The 19,089-nt window shown below is 39.5% G+C and overlaps 2 protein-coding genes across 6 annotated transcripts in view; one reads left to right on the plus strand and one right to left on the minus strand.

Moving 5' to 3' along the window:
- The window catches only part of STXBP4 (syntaxin binding protein 4), a 174,366-nt gene extending 163,683 nt beyond the window's left edge, over nt 1–10,683 (minus strand). For 4 of the 5 annotated variants that reach the window (XM_060646448.3, XM_060646446.3, XM_060646451.3 and 1 more), the window contains exon 1: nt 10,593–10,683. The gene's annotated coding sequence lies outside the window, so the exon portion shown is untranslated. The remainder of the gene's footprint in view (nt 1–10,592) is intronic. The other variant, XM_060646447.3, reaches the window with a different exon arrangement.
- A 15-nt stretch (nt 10,684–10,698) lies between these two features.
- On the plus strand, nt 10,699–18,886 carry COX11 (cytochrome c oxidase copper chaperone COX11). The gene is made up of 4 exons (XM_060646455.3): nt 10,699–11,119; nt 14,293–14,448; nt 17,080–17,205; nt 17,587–18,886. Exons 1-4 carry the CDS (start codon nt 10,757–10,759, stop codon nt 17,767–17,769), a joined length of 828 nt encoding a protein of 275 aa, XP_060502438.1. The 5' UTR covers nt 10,699–10,756; the 3' UTR covers nt 17,770–18,886.
- The last annotated feature ends 203 nt before the right edge of the window (nt 18,887–19,089 follow it).

Here is a 19,089-nt window from a genome sequence, read left to right on the forward strand (position 1 = left end):
CTTAAAAAGCACAGTCTATCTCCAGAGACAGTCAAATAAACAGACATCAGGAGGGTGCTAAGTGCTCTGATAGGGGGCTGGGGAAGCATGGGGGAGGGCCAGCCTGCCCAGAATGTTGTCATTACTGAACACCAATATGACCAGGCACCATGTTGGAGGATTTTATACTCCCTCAAAGGAGCCCCACAAAGCAGGTATTACATATTTGTATTTACATAAATGAAAGACATTTACGTAAATGAAAATGTCATGCAGAAGCTATGTGACTTGTCCATGACCACAAGGTTAACCAGTTATAAACTGGAATTTGAATCCAGTTCTGTCTAGCTCCAAACCCAGTATTTTTCCACTACGGCATGCTGGGAAACTGAAATTTGTAGAAAAGTGTCATTCTCTGAAAATATAGGAGTATTAACAGTAGTAATATGCTGTCTCTCTCTTATTTTTTTAAGTTCATTTATTTATTTTGAGAGAGAGAGAGAGAATGGGGGAGGGGCACAGAGAGAATCCCAAGCAGGTTTCCTGCTGTCAATGCAGAGCCCAACTTGGGGCTCGAACCCACACACTGTGAGATAATGACTTGAGTGGAAATCAAGAGTCAGACACTTAACCTACTGAGCCACCCAGGTGCCCCTATGCTGTCTCTTTTATATGGAGACATTACTGCTGATTAAACTAACAGAAATGTGTTTAATTTTATCCATCCAAACAGCAGGCTTTTTTTTTTTTTAAATAAACAAGATATCTATTGTCATATCCTTAAAGCTTAAATATCATAAAGTGCCTTTTCATTCCCTCTCTTCTATTTATTCCCTACTCCTTTCTTTATAGAAGTTAGCAAGCCTCTCAACCAACAAGGGTTCTATAATGTTACACACACACACACACACACACACACACACACCCCACAACTTCACATTATTAATGAATGACACAGAAGGAAAATACTCTTATTCTTTTACTAAAAATATACCCATTCAAGAAAAATATATTGTTTTTCTAGTTTAGTGACTCATAAGAGGGAAAATGTTAGGTCAGCAAAAGCAGAGAAAGTGGAACACTGCAGGAAAGAATCTTGTTGTAAGCAAAAAATCCATTCCAGAAATCTTAAATTAGAGCTTTACTTTGATCAAAACAGTTTTAATTCTACACGACTAGAAACCTCATGGGGGTGCCTGGGTGGCTCAGTAGGTTAAGCATTCGACTTCAGCTCAGGTTATTGATCTTGCGGTTTGTGAGTGCGAGCCCCATGTTGGGCTCTGTGCTGACAGCTCCAAGCCTAGAGCCTGCTTCAGATTCTGTGTCTCCCTCTCCCTCTGAACCTCCCCGCCTCTCAAGAATAAATAAACTTAAAAAAAAAAAAACTCATGAGATAAAAAGTCTGCCCATGATAAATATGTGTGAATAACAGACTTAATAATTTATATTCCCAAAGAGATGGCATTCAATACTTTCTAAAACTAGTTCTTTTTACTAGACCAAAAATAAAGAAGGTAAAAAGGGATAAAAACATCTGGTAGAAAATATGGTAAATATTAACTTCATGAAATTGCAATGTTGAATGAATATTCATAATATTGATAATGAAACAGTATGTCTTTTAGTTTTTAAAAAGTTAAAAATCCCAATGAGGTGTATGTAATGGATGTATATATCCATCCTATCACCACACCATTTCCACATAACTTAAGTACCCACTGTTTTTGTTTCTTGTGAATACTGTTAGCTCCTTTATGCATAAACAAATATGAATAAATATTGATTCCTTTGCTTTTGTTTTGACTAAGAAATTAGCTACAATCAGGCACAAAGCATCCAGCTGTTCATGCTGTGCACTGTACAATCCCTGAGGGTATGGATTATAAACCCATGATATAAATAGGTTCTCTGATGTATGCAGTAGTTCTGAATGCCATAAGCATTGCTGTGCAACCTGTTAGTTGTTTGTTTTTTTTTAATGTTTATTCACTTTTGAGAGAGACAGAGTGTGAGAAGGGGAAGGGCAGAGAGGGAGACACAGAATCCAAACGCTCTCCCCTTTTTAAAATTTTGTTTAGTTTTTTTTTTTTTAATTAATGTAGAACCTGGAATTATTTCCATATTTTTACAAAGCATCCTGACTCTTTTTTATTTTCATAGCTGCATGGCATTCCATTTTATGGAAGGACCATATTTATTTATACCCTTATTGATAGATATTTAAGTAGTTTCACATGTTTTGCTATTATAAACATGCTGCAATGAAAACTCTATATACAGGTCACATCACATGTGCACAAATTCATCTGTATGACAAATTCACAAAAATCAGCATTTATACACACTTGATATTTTTATATAAATTGCCAGACTGCCCTCAATCATCAACTGCCCTAATTTACCATCCCTCTAATAACAGTCTCTAATACCCCATGTATTATGTAACTTTTGGGTTTTTGACAGTCCTGTTGTAAGATCTTAAATCTGAGTGAGGCTGAACATTTTTTAGGCTTAAGAACCATTTTGTATCTCACATAGTTCACATGTAACTGTATTTTTATATCTTTTGCCAATTTTTCTACTCATTGTTAGCTTTTTTCTGTCCAGTTTCTGGAGTTCATACATCCTAGGGAGACTATTCCCTCTGTCTGCACTAAGAATTGCAAATATATTTTCCTCCTTTTGTTCTTAGCTATGGATTTTTGTTGTTGTTGTCATACAAAAGCCTATGGCTAAATTTATCAATCCTTCATGATTTGGGGATTTTAAGTCCAATGTAAGTTCTATATACTCAAGTTATAAAGAACTCTCTCATATTTTCTTCTAGTATTTTGATGGTCTCATTTAAAAATCTTTGATCCACTTGGAAGCCATCCTAGTGTACAGTGTAAGGTATAGATCCAACGCTTATTTTCTCCCAAGATCACTCAGTTGTCTCAACCACATTATTAAATAATCCATCTTTTCCCAATGATCTGCAATTAGACCCTGACCATACATCAAAACTCATAAATGTTTGGGCCTACTTCTGGCCCATTTGTTAGCCTATCTCAGTGATGGAGGCTTTGTAATATATGTTTTATATCTGGTAAATGCAACCTTCCCTCGTTGCTTCTTTTGTTAACCGTTTTCCTGGCTATTTTTGGTTGTTTTACACCTCGTTTAAAAAAACAAAACAAAATAATGCCAATTGTTGGGGAATCATGTTAAATTTACAAGTTAATGGAGGAAGCATTGGTAACTATCTTTATACTGCTGAGTCTTGCTACCCAAGAACTTGGTATGTCTTTCCATTTGTTGAAATCTTTTGTGATCTTCTGTAGTGTTTCAATATGAATATAGTGTAAAGCTGTTTTCACGTGGGTCTCACATATTTTTTATTTAATTATTTTCTAGGTATTTTAATCTTTTTTGTTGTTAATTTAATGCCTTTAAAACATCTACTATTTATTTCGAAGTATTTAAAAAGCTAGAAAAGAACTCTAATGATATTTATTTCTTTTTCTGAAGTGAAAAGTAACTAGGGGTGAAGGGAAGAAGGATGAGGTGTGATGACAATGAAGGAGGCATGTGTGGGCTTAGTGGGCTTAATAGTAAGCCCACACAGTCCCTTCATCTCCTTCATTATCATCATCATTATCACCACCACCATCAGCGGCATCACCTAATAAGGAAGGTGATTTATCAGAAGCTACTGGCCTCAAATACATCTATGTGTCTTTGAAGATCACCAGATTGTCTGGATCAACTAATTTGGGATCTCTAGTTCATCACTGAGGGTGAGGGCTTAGGCTTCTGTTATCAGTGAGGAAACAAAAGAGAAGAAAGGAGCTCAGGAAGGCTCTTAGAAGAGAACACACACTGCTAGCCTTTCCAGGCTAGCAATCTAATTGTCTTCTCAGGGTTCACACGCTACATAAAGTAACCAGATTCCAGACAGCGCAATGAGAACACATAGGGCACTCCGTGATTTTATGTTCAAACAGGAAGATATGACTAAGGTCACAACTATCTAAGAAAGACATGTAAGTATGGCTTATAGCCATACTTGTAAAATATTCCTCAAAAGTGAAAATTTAGCTCAGTTAACAAACAATTATGAACAATATGAAATAGAGGATTAGAAAAAAAATGAAAGAGCAAACACATTATTCATGAGGAAATTTGAGGAGAAAGGATACCAGCAATGGTGGGAAATCCAAGTCCAAGGTTTGCCTACAAAAGGCAGGACACTAGGTCCCTTTAATACTCTATGGGTGGCAAGAGGTGATCCAGCAAGCACATGAAAATATTCATTAGTTCATGTATACCATCAAAGAATAGTTATATAGACAATGACAAAACATCAGAAACCACCTACATATCCAAACAGATGGCTGGTTAGATAATATACCATCTATCCACATACAATGATACTACGTAATCATCAAAGATGTTTATACAGATGAATTCCTTCATATTTGTTGATTTAGAAAGCAGTCCCCAATATGTAAGTATCTGAAAAACAACAGCAGGGTAAAAACAGAATATAAAGAATTATTTCACCTTTTCAAATTACATTTATGGAAAATATATGCTAAAAGGTAAACAATAATGACCAACAGTTGAAATTAACTGTTAATCTGGTATGAGTGCCCCTTCTTGGTATCTAATTGAAAATTAGCCCCTTCTACTTAAGTTTCCTTTAATGTCATTTTCCCTTCATGTCATGCTCTTCTTTTGTCACCATTTGCTAAGGTATCAAAAAATTCTGCAAGGTGAAAGAGAAAATAACCAGAGAACTGGTAGATACCAGAGAACTGGCTACACCCTTTAAATACTTTCTATAACTATTCCTTTGTAAGCAAATTGGTAAGCAGTAAAAATAAAAGACACTTTCTCCCTGCTATAGTTTTTTTTTTTCAAATTTTTTTTTTTTTCAACGTTTTTTTTTTTTTTATTTATTTTTGGGACAGAGAGAGACAGAGCATGAACGGGGGAGGGGCAGAGAGAGAGGGAGACACAGAATCGGAAACAGGCTCCAGGCTCCGAGCCATCAGCCCAGAGCCTGACGCGGGGCTCGAACTCACAGACCGCGAGATCGTGACCTGGCTGAAGTCGGACGCTTAACCGACTGAGCCACCCAGGCGCCCCCTGCTATAGTTTTTAAAAAGAAATAGGACTTATAGCAAAGAAACTCACAGTACAAACAGTATTTAATGTTAATTTTTCCTCATATTAACCATCTCCAGTCCATTTAAACAAAAAACACTTTGGAATTCTCCTTGCCACTGGTTTTATATTTACTAGTGCATTGCACTGGGAAAAGGACTGTCCTACAAGTTAAGATATCTGGGTTTGAGTTCCATTTCTGCTGCCCACTAGCCAAGGGGCTTGGAGGAGACACTGAACCACTCTGCTCCCCAGTTTCTCCATATGTAGAATGACAAGGCCATTCATAAAGTGATCTTTATTTATGTATTTTTTAAATTTTATTGGAGACAGAAAGAGAGGGAGGAAGGGAGGGGCACCGAGAGAAGGAGAGAGAGAATCCCAAGCAGGCTCTGTGCTCTGTGCTGTCAGCACAGAGCCTGATGCGGGGCTGGAGCCCACGAACTGTGAGATCATGACCTGAGCCAAAACCAAGAGTCAGCTGCTTAACTGACTGAACCAGCCAGGCGCCCCCTCATAAAGTGATCTTTATGGTTCTTCTTTGGTTCTATGAATCACAAATTCTATTCCAGGCTTACTAAACTACAAGCCCCCCCAGTTTTTTGAGGGGAGGACTTTCTTTTTAAAACATGCATGCACCTCTAAGACTGGTCTGGGCTATGAATGGGATAGGGTGGCCGGCAATCAGGTCATTTGTAAGAAATTGGCGGGGAGGAAAAAAAGTACTTGGAGAGTGAAATTCTACATTAGGTAGTTATTTCAAGAGAAGAGGAGGGAATGATGACGCTGGTTAGCGAATAAATAATCTTGGGTGGGGGGGGCACCTGGGTGGCTCAGTCGGTTAAGTGACCAACTCTTGATTTTGGCTCAGGTCATGATCTCACAGTTCATGAGTTTGAGCTCCAAGTTGGGCTCCAGGCTGATAGTGCGTAGCTCAGTCAGTTAAGCTTCTGACTTTGGTCATGATCTCGTGGTTTACAAGTTCAAGCCCCGTGTCGGGCTCTGTGCTAACAGCTCAGAGCCTGGAGCCTGCTTCAGATTCTGTGTCTCCCTCTCTCTGCCCTCCCCTGCTCGTGCTCTCTCCCTCAAAGAAAAAATAAATATTTAAAAAAAAAATTTTTAGTAACATGAAAGTTTCAGGAAATCAAGATATAAAGGCCAAGAGAGCTATTTTACTATCGTCTTTATTTTGTACCCACAGGCACTACTACCACTGCCAGTGATTTTTTGTTTTGTTTTGTTTTGTTTTCAAGAATCTAAGCAGCTCAGGAATGCTACTCATTGGCCTTGGGGGTGGACACATAGCATCTGCCTTTAACACACAGACCAACCGTGTGGGAAACACTGGAAAACTGCTTGAAAGGAGTCCCAATCTTCTGGAAACATGAGATCTTCATCAGAGCAACAGCTCACTACTCTCAGAAGTTTCCTGATGCTACCAGACTGCCTTCTATTTGCTTTCATTCATGCACTCGTGCACCAAACACTTACAATCACGTGCACTACGCTAAGTGCTTGTGATAACACGGTGAACAAGCCACAGTCCCTGCTCTCATGGCACTTACATTCTAGTGTTGAGAGAAAAACAGTAAAAAAGGGAAACACTAAAGCAAACTGGGGATCACATACTCAAAGGTGACATGAGCAAATGTGACTGGACAGAGGAGGGCTGATTTGGGCTGGGTAGTGTGGTATTCCAGCTAAGATCCAAACTGTAGGTCAGCCAGGAGAGAAACTGAGGGACAAAGTATTCCAGAAAAATGTCTTGAGGCAGCAAAATAAATCTGGGGTGTTTACAGTACACAAAGAAGTGTGGCTAGAGCACAGTGAATATGGGGAGAGAGAAATAGGTGAAATTTAAGAAGCAGACAGGATCTAGATGACGTAGAGTCTTATGGGCTAGGATAAGGAGCTTGGAATTTTGCTTGATATTATTTCATATACCCTGACTATTATTAGGAGACCTGAATTTGCCTGTTGCCTTGTCTCTTCCCTTTTACCTCCTGAGACTGGGCTCTCTGCTTTTGCATTTTCCCTGGTTTTCTGTCTCTGCCTTTAACCCTGCTTAGCCCAGATAGGCTGATAGGACTTAAGCCTGAATTATGTCAAAATGTCATTCCATCTACTTGGGGCAAAGTGTCCTTTCAAAAGCAGGGTCTTAGACTGCACAGGTGACCTATCCATGAAGCTGGCCCTGATCTTGATAAATATTATTTGAAAAAAATGCCTTCTATAGATGAATAATTTCTGTTTCATTTCACCTGATCTGTCAATTACATAAACTTATTCAAGATCTTTTAAATGGAGTAGCTCTTCACACTTGTGGCTTAAAGGAAGCTGCCAGGAAATAAGAAACTAGAATGTTAAGACTTACTGAGACAACTTCATGCCATCACTGTGCACAATCACTGGAAACGGTGATTACCCAGCTTATTCTCAGGCAAACTATAATTCATTTGCTCTCACTATTTATTGAAATACGTTACTTTTCCTCTTTTAGGTATGAGGAAATTATTGTAATAAGTAGCAACAAGAGAAACAACTGTTTGCTAGGTGTTTCATATTGCCAAATGGAGCTAGTAATTTTATTAAGCAGATAGCTAAGAAATGCAGCTCAGTGACTAACATATTAAGATTTAAGTAGCAATTTCCACAATTTATGTGATACATAAAAATACTAAAAAATGTATTTACAAATCAAAATTTTAAAATAATACATCGTTATAATCTTTAAGTCTTTGGGGAGTCTGGGTGGCTTAGTCGGCTGAAGCTCAGGTCATGATCTCGCAGTTCTTGAGTTCGAGCCCCACGTTGGGTTCTGTGCCGACAGCTTGGAGCCTGGAGCCTGCTTCAGATTCTGTGTCTCCCTCTCTCTCTCTGCCCCTCCCCCTCCCACACTCTGTCTCTCACTCTCTCAAAAATAAATAAACATTAAAAAAATTAACAAAAAAAAATCATCTTTAAGTCTTCACAAAGCCTGAAAACCAATAATCGGTTAAAATATACGACTATCAAATGGTATCTATTTTTTTCCCATTTTTTCCTTCTTTTCCCACCTTCAAGCAATTTGCTCACCCTCACCCCACAAAATAGTTTGTATAACAACCAATTTTACGTACTATGTAAAACTGAACATGATCATAGCTAACTAGAACACATTCACAAGGTTTAATTACTTACTGCTAAAGAATAATATTACACATTAGAAGTGCCACGTCTGAGATGTCAGCCCAGCCCCTAATATTTTCAGTTTGTAATCAACACCTCTACCTGCAAAACACGGTTGTACTAACCTTGCCCTGAGGTGCTCCTAGTCCATTCATGGTAGAACTCATTACTTAGCATTAGTTATCATAATGATTTATGCAATATCACAAGCACACTCAGACTCATGAGAATTACAGCCAACACCATTTTTACTGCTATCAAGATTACTGTACCTTGGAAAGGAACAGTTTCATTTGCAATTACAAAACAAAATAATAGATGCCAAGACAAAGACACTATTACTGACATATTTATACGGTAACCTGTTGCTACATGGAAGGGGTGCCTGGAGAAAACGAAATGGTGGAAGGGAATGCATTGTTGGCTTCAATGACACCAACGTTTGCATGGGGTTTGTGTCTATGCTGTGAGAAACTTAATATATGTCAGGTCTCGTCCTGACAATCGGGTATAGGAACGAAGGTAGAGAGAGATGAAGAAGATTTTCAGACTTAATACAAGCAAATTTGTAGAAGCAGAGCATCTTGAAGTTTTTGTGATGGAGGAGGAAAGAGTCAGAAGATGCTTGGATGTTACTGGCTTTGCAATTTTCTGGCCCTGTGCCTGCAAGTTAATCAATTACTCATATGCTCTCAAGGTGACCATCATTACTCACTGCAACTGCCTTCTAACCTGCTCTACTTCCATTTTTGCCCCCGCTCCCTTTAATCTATTCTCCACAACAGAACCTATGTGTTTTTTAAAAAATGTGAATCAGATCACATCACTTACATGCATCAACCTGAATTCTGCAATAGCTTCCTAGGACTTTTAGAATAAAGTCCAAACCCTTGGACGTGGCTTAAAAGGCTATTATCTGGCCCCCGGAGACCTGTTTTGACCTTATTTCCTACTACTTTTCTCCGTGCTCCCTATGCTGGGTACACACTGGCCTCATTTTTGCTCTTTAATGCTATTTAGCTCTTTCTTGCCTCTGGGCCTCTGTGTGACTTGCAACTGCCATTGTGTAGGTAGGTTCCTTACGATGCAGGACGAGGCTCCAATGTCACATCTTCAGAAAGGCTCCACTCCCTCTTCTCATCATTATTTTTAATCACACTCTCCTATTGTCCAACTGTACTGATTGTTATCTGAAATTCCCTCGTTTATACATGTTACTTGATAACCTCCCAGGTCCCTCAGTAGAAAGTACACTTTTTCATAAAGAAGTGATTCATGTTTGACTTTCTCTGTGCTGTAGCCTCAAGTAGGTTGAACACGGTCTGGCCCATGGAAAAATTACAAAAAATAAATTAAATGGTTTTATTAAATAAATGTTATTTAACACCAATTTTAATAAATAAGTGTTATTTATTTATGTCTCAGGCTTTCGGTCTCCTCATCCATAAACGGGGGATAATCCTACCTGTGCCAGTCATTAGAAATAGAGTCTAACGTTTACTAAGTTTTTACTATGTCTCAGGCACTGTGAAAGTCACTTTATATGCATATTCTTATTTACGATTATGCTTTCCATTTTACACAAAAGGCCACCACGTCTTGGGTCAAATAACTGGCCTAAGGACACAGGGCCATAGTGTGACGCAGGTATGACCCCGGAGCTGCCAGAGCTCAGAACGTGGGCTTTTACCCACTACTTTATAGTTCCTAGAAAGATGCTTCCTTCCTTTACAGCAAAACTAGCCTGTGCCCTCTGCTCCCCCCAGCTCCTACTTCGTCCGTCCCGTGGGTCAAGTGAAGAAAGGTATTGCATCCCCTACGGGATTCTTTTCCAAGATGAACATCCCCATTTCTTTCAATCCTTCCTTTTTAAAGGATCCTCGCATCTCGGTCACTCTCCTCAGGCCAAACTCGTTTGACAACGTCTTTCTGCTCTAGAACTGGTCTTTTTAACTGGGCAAGTTAAGAGGCATCAGAGAAGTGGAAGCCAGTTCCCAGGGGGCGAGGAAACGCCGACGTGGGAGTGTTGTGGTGCGCTGTGGTGAACACAGGCAGGCTTCCTGGAAGAGGTGACCCCTGAGCTCAAGTCCAGAGCAGTAAGCAGCGGCCAGCGGCTGAGGGCCGCTAGGTAGAGACAAAGGGTGGCGGACTTTAGGAAGATCAGGGACACAAGCCCAAATGGTGATGTGCTTGCACGCGGCGGAGCGCAAGGCGTTTTCCTAAAAGGAAGTTAGAATAGACACTGGAGGGAAGCACAGTGGGAGGAACACTCATGAAGTAAAACGCGAACTTACCCGTAATCTGGCTACCCGGCCTCCGTAGCCCGACTGCAAACGCCGCCACCTGAGGAGTCTAGTAGCCAAAGCAGCGGCAGGCTCATCCCAGATGTCGCGAGACTGAGCTGGCCTCGCGAGATCTGGCCGCTCGTGCGTGACGCCTGGAGCTCTCTCCGGGGGCTATGGGAGGGCTCTGGCGTCCCGTATTAAGGACCGCTGCTGTCTGTGGCTGGCGTTGGAGTCACCCTGGGTCCCCGACCTGGGTTGCTGAGAGGGTACAGCCGTATCTCAGGGTGGGAAGAAATGGGACAGGAAGTGATGAGACAGGGCTGAGGTGGATTGGGACATGGAGGCGTCCGAACCCGGCCCGGGACCTGGCCCTGCGGCCGCCGCGGCGGCCGAAGAGCACGAACCCTTTCACGCGCGCGCAGGAGGAGGATTGGCGGCGTCGGAACAAGACAGTCCTCACGTACGTGGCCGCAGCCGCAGTGGGCATGCTGGGGGCGTCCTACGCCGCCGTGCCCCTTTATCGGCTCTATTGCCAGGTAGGCGCCGGCGCTGCACCCTGGGCTGTGCCATCAGGAGGGGCGGAGGTGCAGGACAGCTCCCTGGACAGCGATCGCTCCTCCGTGTCGTGTTGGAGGGATGTCTGAGGTTGCTCCACCAGAGAGGAAACAGGCTTTGAAAAGTGACTTGCCCAAGCTTACCAAAAAAAGTTAGTGGCAAAGTTACAGATAGAACCCACGCCCCTATAGTGATCGTGCTTATACCGACCACACTGCAGAGTGAAATTCCCTATCTCTGAGCTACATCACCTAAAAGGTCCGCAGCCTATATACTCTGCCGTCCAGCAACCTGCCTTACCCTCTTGCTACTCACACAGATGTTCGCGTTTAAAATGTAAATTACATTAGTACCGTCATTCTGTGAACCGTGTATGGTTTAGGTGCGAAGGTTAACCCAGAAATGGCAGTATGCTTGTAACTTGGGCTTAAACTGGGAGTAGCGTTTAATTCATACAAAGAGGCATGAGGCTTCCCTCCACTGTTAATATATGACTGTAATGTGCTTACCCAGGGCTCCCTTTTAGATCAGAAACCCTAATGCAGTTGTTCTTCAAGTGTGTTCCCCCGGACGACCAGCGTCCCACCACCTGGGAACTTGGGTGCACATTCTTGGATCAAACTGCAGAGCTACTGAATCAAACTCTGGGGGAGGGGCCCAGCTATCTGTGTTTTAATAAGTCCCCTAGCTGATTTTGATGCAGACTAATATTTGAGGACCATGTGTGAAGCCACACTTTTATTTATTTCGTATATATTCATATATATTCGTGTATATTCTCCTTAAGCAGTTTGCTGCTTTGGCTGGTCATTAGGACTACTAGTGGAGCTACTTTAATGAACATGTTAGGGCTCCCTTACCTAGAAATATTGATTAGGAGGTCTGGGTGTGGCCCAGGAATTTCTGTTTAAAAAACATAACACAGGTTAGAGCTACACATTATTCATTAAATGATAGTGATTCTCCAACTTTGTTGTGAGTGGGAACCATCTGAAGAGCTTTTAAAAAATCCTGACACTCAGGTGACATCCTGAACCACTTAAATCAGAATGTCTCAGAGTGGGAGTCAGGTATTAGTAATGTTTTAAAGATTCCTCGGGTGATCCCAATGTGTACTATTTTGGGAATCATTGGCTAACTGCTTTTTCCTGCTAGGATTGTTAATGCTGGTCTTACTTTCCCTGTCCTTTTGGAGATTAACTTGACCTTATTTTTTATAACTAAAGCGAGTCAAAAGGACTTTTCAGTCTCCTAATATTGGCATTTATGTGGGTATGCAGTAGTTTGATTCAGGAGGATGAGTGTAGAATGTGAATTAGTTTTCATCAGACGGCAGCCTGGACCTAGCATGAATCCCAGAACTAGCAGTTGGTTAAATCATAAGCAGAACTGAATCCAAAATATCAAGTATAAATCTCTGAAAATCATGGGGGTGGAAGGGGTCAGTTTTATTCTTCAGGGAATATTTAGCAGTGTGTGAATACATTTTTGGTTGTCACAACCTGGGAGGTGAACAGGAAGGGTGCCACTGGTATCTAGTGGGTAGAGTCTAGGGATGCTGATTGGTAAACATTCAGCATTGCACAGCACAGACACTCGCTCCTCCCCAAACCAAAGAATTATCCAAACCAAAATGCCCTTAGTTCCAAAGTTGTGAAACTCTGCTTTAAACTGAAGTGAATGACAGTATTTTTGCATGTGTGTGCAACTGCAGAGCAGGATAGGCAAAACAATTGTAATTTATAATCCTAAACTTCAGTCAAGTTTGATGTTAAGTTTCCAGAAGAGCATCTCTTTCGCTTTTGGAATCACAGAACTTTAGAGCCAAAAATAAAGAATTATATAAACAATTTAATACAGAGACCTCATTTTATGAGTATGAATAGTGCCCCAAAAGTAAAATGTATTTAGTTCTTGGAGCTAGTTAATGGCAGAACTAAACTAGAGCCCAGGAAATATTTTCATTGCCCTTCTCTATTCTTATTTCTCTAATTATTAAGCTTGCAAATTTGAAGGATCTGTATTCAGAGACTTCCTGTCAGAATACATTAAGGAATCTTTATTCAACTGATTCAGATTCTTCAGATTCTTCATCTTAAAACTTAAGCATTATAGCCCTCTCGGGCAGAAGAATTTACTTACTAAAAAAAAGATAAAAGGCTTGCCCTCTAATGCATCTTGTAGGTTCATAATGCACTTCAGTAATGTTGCACGGCAGCTGAGTACAGTTAGGTGACTTGTGTAATAAGTGGAAGATAGTAATACTGTATTTTGCTGGGAGTCTTCCCCCTAGCCTCAAATTTGATATTTTTTTCCTAGTATAGTAACAGATTAATTATCCGGAGACCAGAATTCTGGCAACCTCACGCATCAGAAGAATGATGACCCTGGAAGTAAGGATTTTTATTTTTAAACATCTGTGATGATAAGGAGATAATGGCAATGAAGATAGGCAAGAAGAGTCAGGCACAAATTATCCTGATGTCTTAAGGTTCGTTGATTCAGCGGCGAAAGGGATCAGGTTCTCTGATTAACTGATGATGTTTATAAAAGCTGTACTATACAAACAAGTACAGGAAAAAATTACAGAAACATTTATTAACATGGCAGAACACTTGTGATGCTTGAGAAAAGCAGAATACAAAAGTGAAGCTACAAACTAATCTATGCCGTAAAAGTGATGATATGGAAAGGGATCAGACGGGACTGTGGGTAATTGAATTATTTAAATAGTTTCATTGAAATGATAGGGTCATGGATAATTTTTACTTTTACTAATGACTAATAATTTATATAAAACACTGGCAATAAAAGGAAATAGGTTTAATGAAAAGTTAAGCTAAAATTCTGAGCTCTATTACCATTGGCGAGTCAGCTTTCTCCCATGTGACTCATTTTTTTTTTTTTTTTTTTTACTGTGTCCAATACCCAAGTGATTACCGGAAAAAAATATGACTCTAACAAATATAGGCCCTTGACACCCCAGAGGTGGTCAAACCATTGATACATTCATAGGAAATGGGCAGTGACAGTATGAACTGGGATCCTACTAGATTATTAAATTGTTTTTAAGATTTTGTTTTTATCCCATAATCACCTGTAAGTATTGTTTAACATGTTCTACTTTAATATACTTAATATCTTTAATACCTAGACTACTGGTCTTGGAGGGTCAGCAGTAGCAGGTCATGTGTCGGACCAGATTGAAAACATGGTGCCTGTGAAGGATCGAATTATTAAAGTCACCTTTAATGCAGATGTGCATGCAAGCCTCCAGTGGAATTTTAGACCTCAGCAAACAGAAATCTATGTAAGTGATTAAAGTATTTATGAAAAGATTACTTTTTTCATTGTAAAAATTATTTTATTGCATCACTGAAACTTTCACAATTTAGAGAACACTCATGTAAACATAATCTCAAAAAACTGATACTCCATTACTGTAATTCTTTTATTCTCACAGACTACTTTTTGACAGGGCCCTATCTCAATGTAACAGAATATACTTTAAGTTAAATGATCCTGCAGTAAACGTCAGTTTGGAACAATGGAGAAGGTCCTCGGTTTTTATCAGAGTCGTATTAAGAATTCACTAAGAAATTTGTGGACAGTAATCCTGAGAGTAGGAGCATCGGTGCTGCCATGTGTAGCAAAGCCTCAGGTATAGATAAGGGGAAAAAATGGAAAATCATTGGTTACAATGAAAAGTAGTTTACTGATTTTTAAAAAATATTTATTTATTGTGAGGAGAGTGCACACGGGAGAGGGGCAGAGAGGGATGGAGAGGGAGAATCCCAAGCAGGCTGTGCACTGATAGTGCAGAGCCCTCGTGGGGCTGGATCCCAGGTGCGCCGAGAAGGGATACTTTTGATATAAATTAGTAAACTACTGCAGCCTCTGGGTGGCTCAATTGGTGAAGTATCTGACTCTTGATTTCAGCTCATCACCCCACGGTTTATGGGATCAAGCCCTGCCTTAGAATCTGTCCTGAGTGTGGAGCCCGCTTAAGATTCTCTCCCCCTCTCCCTCTCCCCCCTCCCTCAGCCTCTCAAAAAGGATCCCCATCTCAGGGCTCTTGGCTGGCTCAGTGGGAAGAACATGTGACTCTTGATCTCGGGGTTATGAGTTCAAGCCCCATGTTGGATGTAGAGATTACTTAAAAATAAATTTTAAAAAATGTGTGTGTGTTTGTGTGTATCCTTATTTCTTAAAAAAAATGAGAACCTTTGAAGTAACCATAATAAATAGTCATGTTCTACTTCAGAAAAGCTCTACTTTAAAAGTTTCCTAAAATCTTGACTAACTGGAATCCTGGAGGATTTAATTGAAATTATCTCATGAGCTGAGGAATAGCCAGAAAAGCTTAATTGTGACCCTTATTGGGAAACCCTTATAAATATTGGTGTTCCCGCATGTTAGTAAACATGACTGAATTCTTCAATGATTAAGGGTTTCATAGGTTATGATTTTGAATGTTCTAATTATATACTAGTGTACAAGATATTAGTGTCTGAAATGGTACGAAGGACAGAGAATCCTTTGGAAATTGATTTTTTTTAAGCCTTGCAATTTTTCCAAATGTTTAATTTTTTTTTTTTACATGTCATTTATTTTTGATAGAGAGAGAGTACAAGTGGGGGAGGGGCAGAGACAGACGGAGACACAGAATCCGAAGCAGGCTCCCGGCTCTGAGCTGTCAGCATCTGCAGAGCCCAGTGCGGGGCTCGAACTCACAAACCGCGAGATCATGGGCTGAGCCGAAGTTGGACGCTTAATCGACTGAGCCACCCCGGCACTCCCCAAATATTTTTGAGAGAGAGGGAGTGCATGTGAGCAGAAAGGGAGAAGGCCAGAGTTTCCGAAGTGGGCTCTGCACTGACAGCAGAGAGCCCAATGCAAGGTTCAAACTCATGAAACGCGAGATCATGACCTGAGGCGAAGTCTGATGCTTAATCAACTGAGCCACCCAGGGCGCCTACAGCCTTGCAATTTTAAAAAAATCTGTTCTCTCAAAAAGTGTATTAGTGCTTTTTGGTTAAATAAAAGTTCTGTTCAGTCAGTTTTACTCTGGTTAGAAGTTCAATTTACTCTGGTTGTAAGCTGAGTTTAATGTTAACCTCTTAAAAAGAATCTATATTGGTCATATAATGATGTTCAGGTATAAGTGTTAAGTCAGGCTTGGGCTATGATAGGCTTGGCTTTCCTTGGACATTTTATTTTTTTTGTATTTATTTTTTAATGTTTATTTTATTTTTGAGACAGAGAGCATGAGTCGGGGAGGGTCAGAGAGAGAGGGAGACATAGAATCGGAAGCAGGCTCCAGGCTCTGAGCCATCAGAGCCCGGCGTGGGGCTCAAACTCATGGACCATGAGATCGTGACCTGAGCCGAAGTCGGACGCTTAACCGACTGAGCCACCCAGGCGCCCCTCAGACATTTTAAATAATTTGCAGATCATTGCTTGAAGACTTCAGATATATAAGAGGACGGTACACAATTAATGATTAATAGAGTACTGGTTCTTCATGGACATAGGCAAATAAAATTTAAAAACCAGATGTTGGGGCGCCTGGGTGGCTCAGTCAGTTGAGCGTCTGACTTCGGCTCAGGTCATGATCTCACAGGTTGTGAATTCCAGCCCCATGTCAGGCTCCGTGCTGACAGATCAGAGCCTGGAGCCTCCTTCGGATTCTGTGTCTCCCTCTCTCTCTGTCCCTCCCCCACTTGTGCTCTCTCTCAAAAATAAGTAAAATGTAAAAAAAAAAAAAAAAAAAATTAAAAAAACCCCATGTTCATGGGTAGTATCCACAATTTATTTTGCTGACCTTCGACATTAGTTTATTAAAGTATTGTGGTCTGACAAATAGGAAAAATATGACTAATAGGGAAAGGAGGAGCTGTGAGATTTAAAGTATTGATAATGTATATTTTTCTTAAAACAGGTAGTGCCAGGAGAGACTGCACTGGCGTTTTATAAAGCTAAGAATCCTACAGACAAACCAGTAATTGGAATTTCTACATACAATGTTGTACCATTTGAAGCTGGACAGTATTTCAATAAAATACAGGTATAGCTATATGCAAACTTTTATGTATTTTCATCATATTCCATAAACTGGTTAATACTAAACTTACTGCAGTGTTTGTAGAAACTAATCATTTCTTCTAAACATTGAACTCTTTTCCCATTGCTTATAATAACTATGGTTCGTTGTTGAGACGATGAACCAAATGGGAATCTGCTTTTAACTTTAAAACAATTTTTGGTCTTAATTTTAAAGCAGAAGTCAATGAGATGAAAAGATAATGTCATTCTGTCACAGAACTTGGTTTATATTTAATTGTATTTTTTATTATAATATTAATTACAGTATGCTCACTACAGCCAAGAAATGAACCATTATTTGTATTCTAACAGAAACTAAACAAATACCCTTTATAACTTCTAGTGCTTCTGTTTTGAAGAACAAAGGCTTAATCCACAAGAGGAAGTAGATATGCCAGTGTTTTTCTACATCGATCCTGAATTTGCTGAAGATCCAAGAATGGTGAATGTTGATCTCATCACTCTTTCTTATACTTTTTTTGAAGCAAAGGAGGGACAGAAGTTGCCGCTTCCAGGCTATAACTGAAGTCAGCATCTAAGTCCTGCTTCAGATTTGTGATTTTTGAAAAATCATGTATTTAGTCTTCTCAGGGGAGAAATACTTTACAGTAATGTAAAGCTATTTTAAATATTATATAATGCTGTGTTTATTTTTTCAACTAATTTACCCTGCTTAAAATTGAATGAACAGTTTCAGCTGTCAGTCATAAGGAATACACAGGCCCATTTAGAATGTAGGACTATTCAAAACCAGAGAGTTTGATAGGTAATATTAAAAGAAACGCTTTGTTTCTTAAATAAGTAGGCACGGACTTCATGGTTCAGTTTATTAGCCCTTCATACTTGTAGCACTGAGTCCTTTTATTATTCCCACAGTTGTTTTAGGCTCCAGGCCATAACTTCTGCCTATTTTTGTTATTTCTAAAATAGTTGGTTACTACTTTCTTTTATTGTGAACCATCCTATTTTAAAAGCTCACAATGGAAGAGGAATCACTGAGTCCTAACAGCCTGCCCAGAGATTACATTCTGATTTCAGATTTGACTCTCTTTTTCCTTTAGGATCTAGGCCTATTTTATATTCTGAGTACTGACTAATTATTTTGAAATTTCAGCATCATGAAAATGAAAGAAAATGCATAAATACGTTTACTAGGATTCTAGTATTTCCTGTGATAGTTCAAGTCCCTGAATGTTAAAATGTAAGTGTGGGGTTGTGAATAAGTGTGAACTTACTGACATCAGAAGTTCTATGAACAGACGTGTAAAAAAGATGTATTAAATTGTTTTAATGGTAATTTTTTTATCATTGTAATTTATGACATAAACGTACAATATATTCTGAATGTTTTCAGTAGCGTTTGTTTCAAATAGAAATATTAATTGCAGTAAAAAGGGGAGAAAAAGATCATTTAGTATTATAAAGAACCATATTTAAAGGCCACTTGATACAGAGTCCAGTGACCTCTTCACGGTACCTGAAATATAAACTACAATCATCAAGGCTTTTACAAGTCCTAATTCTAAACAAGTATTCTTTATTAAAAAAAAAAAAAGTAAAAATTGACTTTTACATTCAACTTTAAATGAAGGCACTCAATAGTTTACATAATTATTTTGTAATAAAATCTTCATCTACTCTTATCACAGCAGTGTGAGGATTTCTTTTCTAAATGTAGGAAGGCCTGTGAAGCCTAAGATGTTATAATTAAACCCGCTGGCCTAGGTACAATGAATTTTTCTTCTGAAGTTTCAAGTGAATATACGGTATAACCAAGTTGTTTCAAAATAAAGCTTAAGCTGTGGTCAGGAAATACAAGTGTTACTCTGGAACTGTTACTCTTCTG

The sequence above is a fragment of the Panthera onca genome, chromosome E1 (genome assembly GCF_046562875.1).
Source record: "Panthera onca isolate mPanOnc1 chromosome E1, mPanOnc1 haplotype 2, whole genome shotgun sequence".
NCBI lineage: Eukaryota > Metazoa > Chordata > Mammalia > Carnivora > Felidae > Panthera > Panthera onca.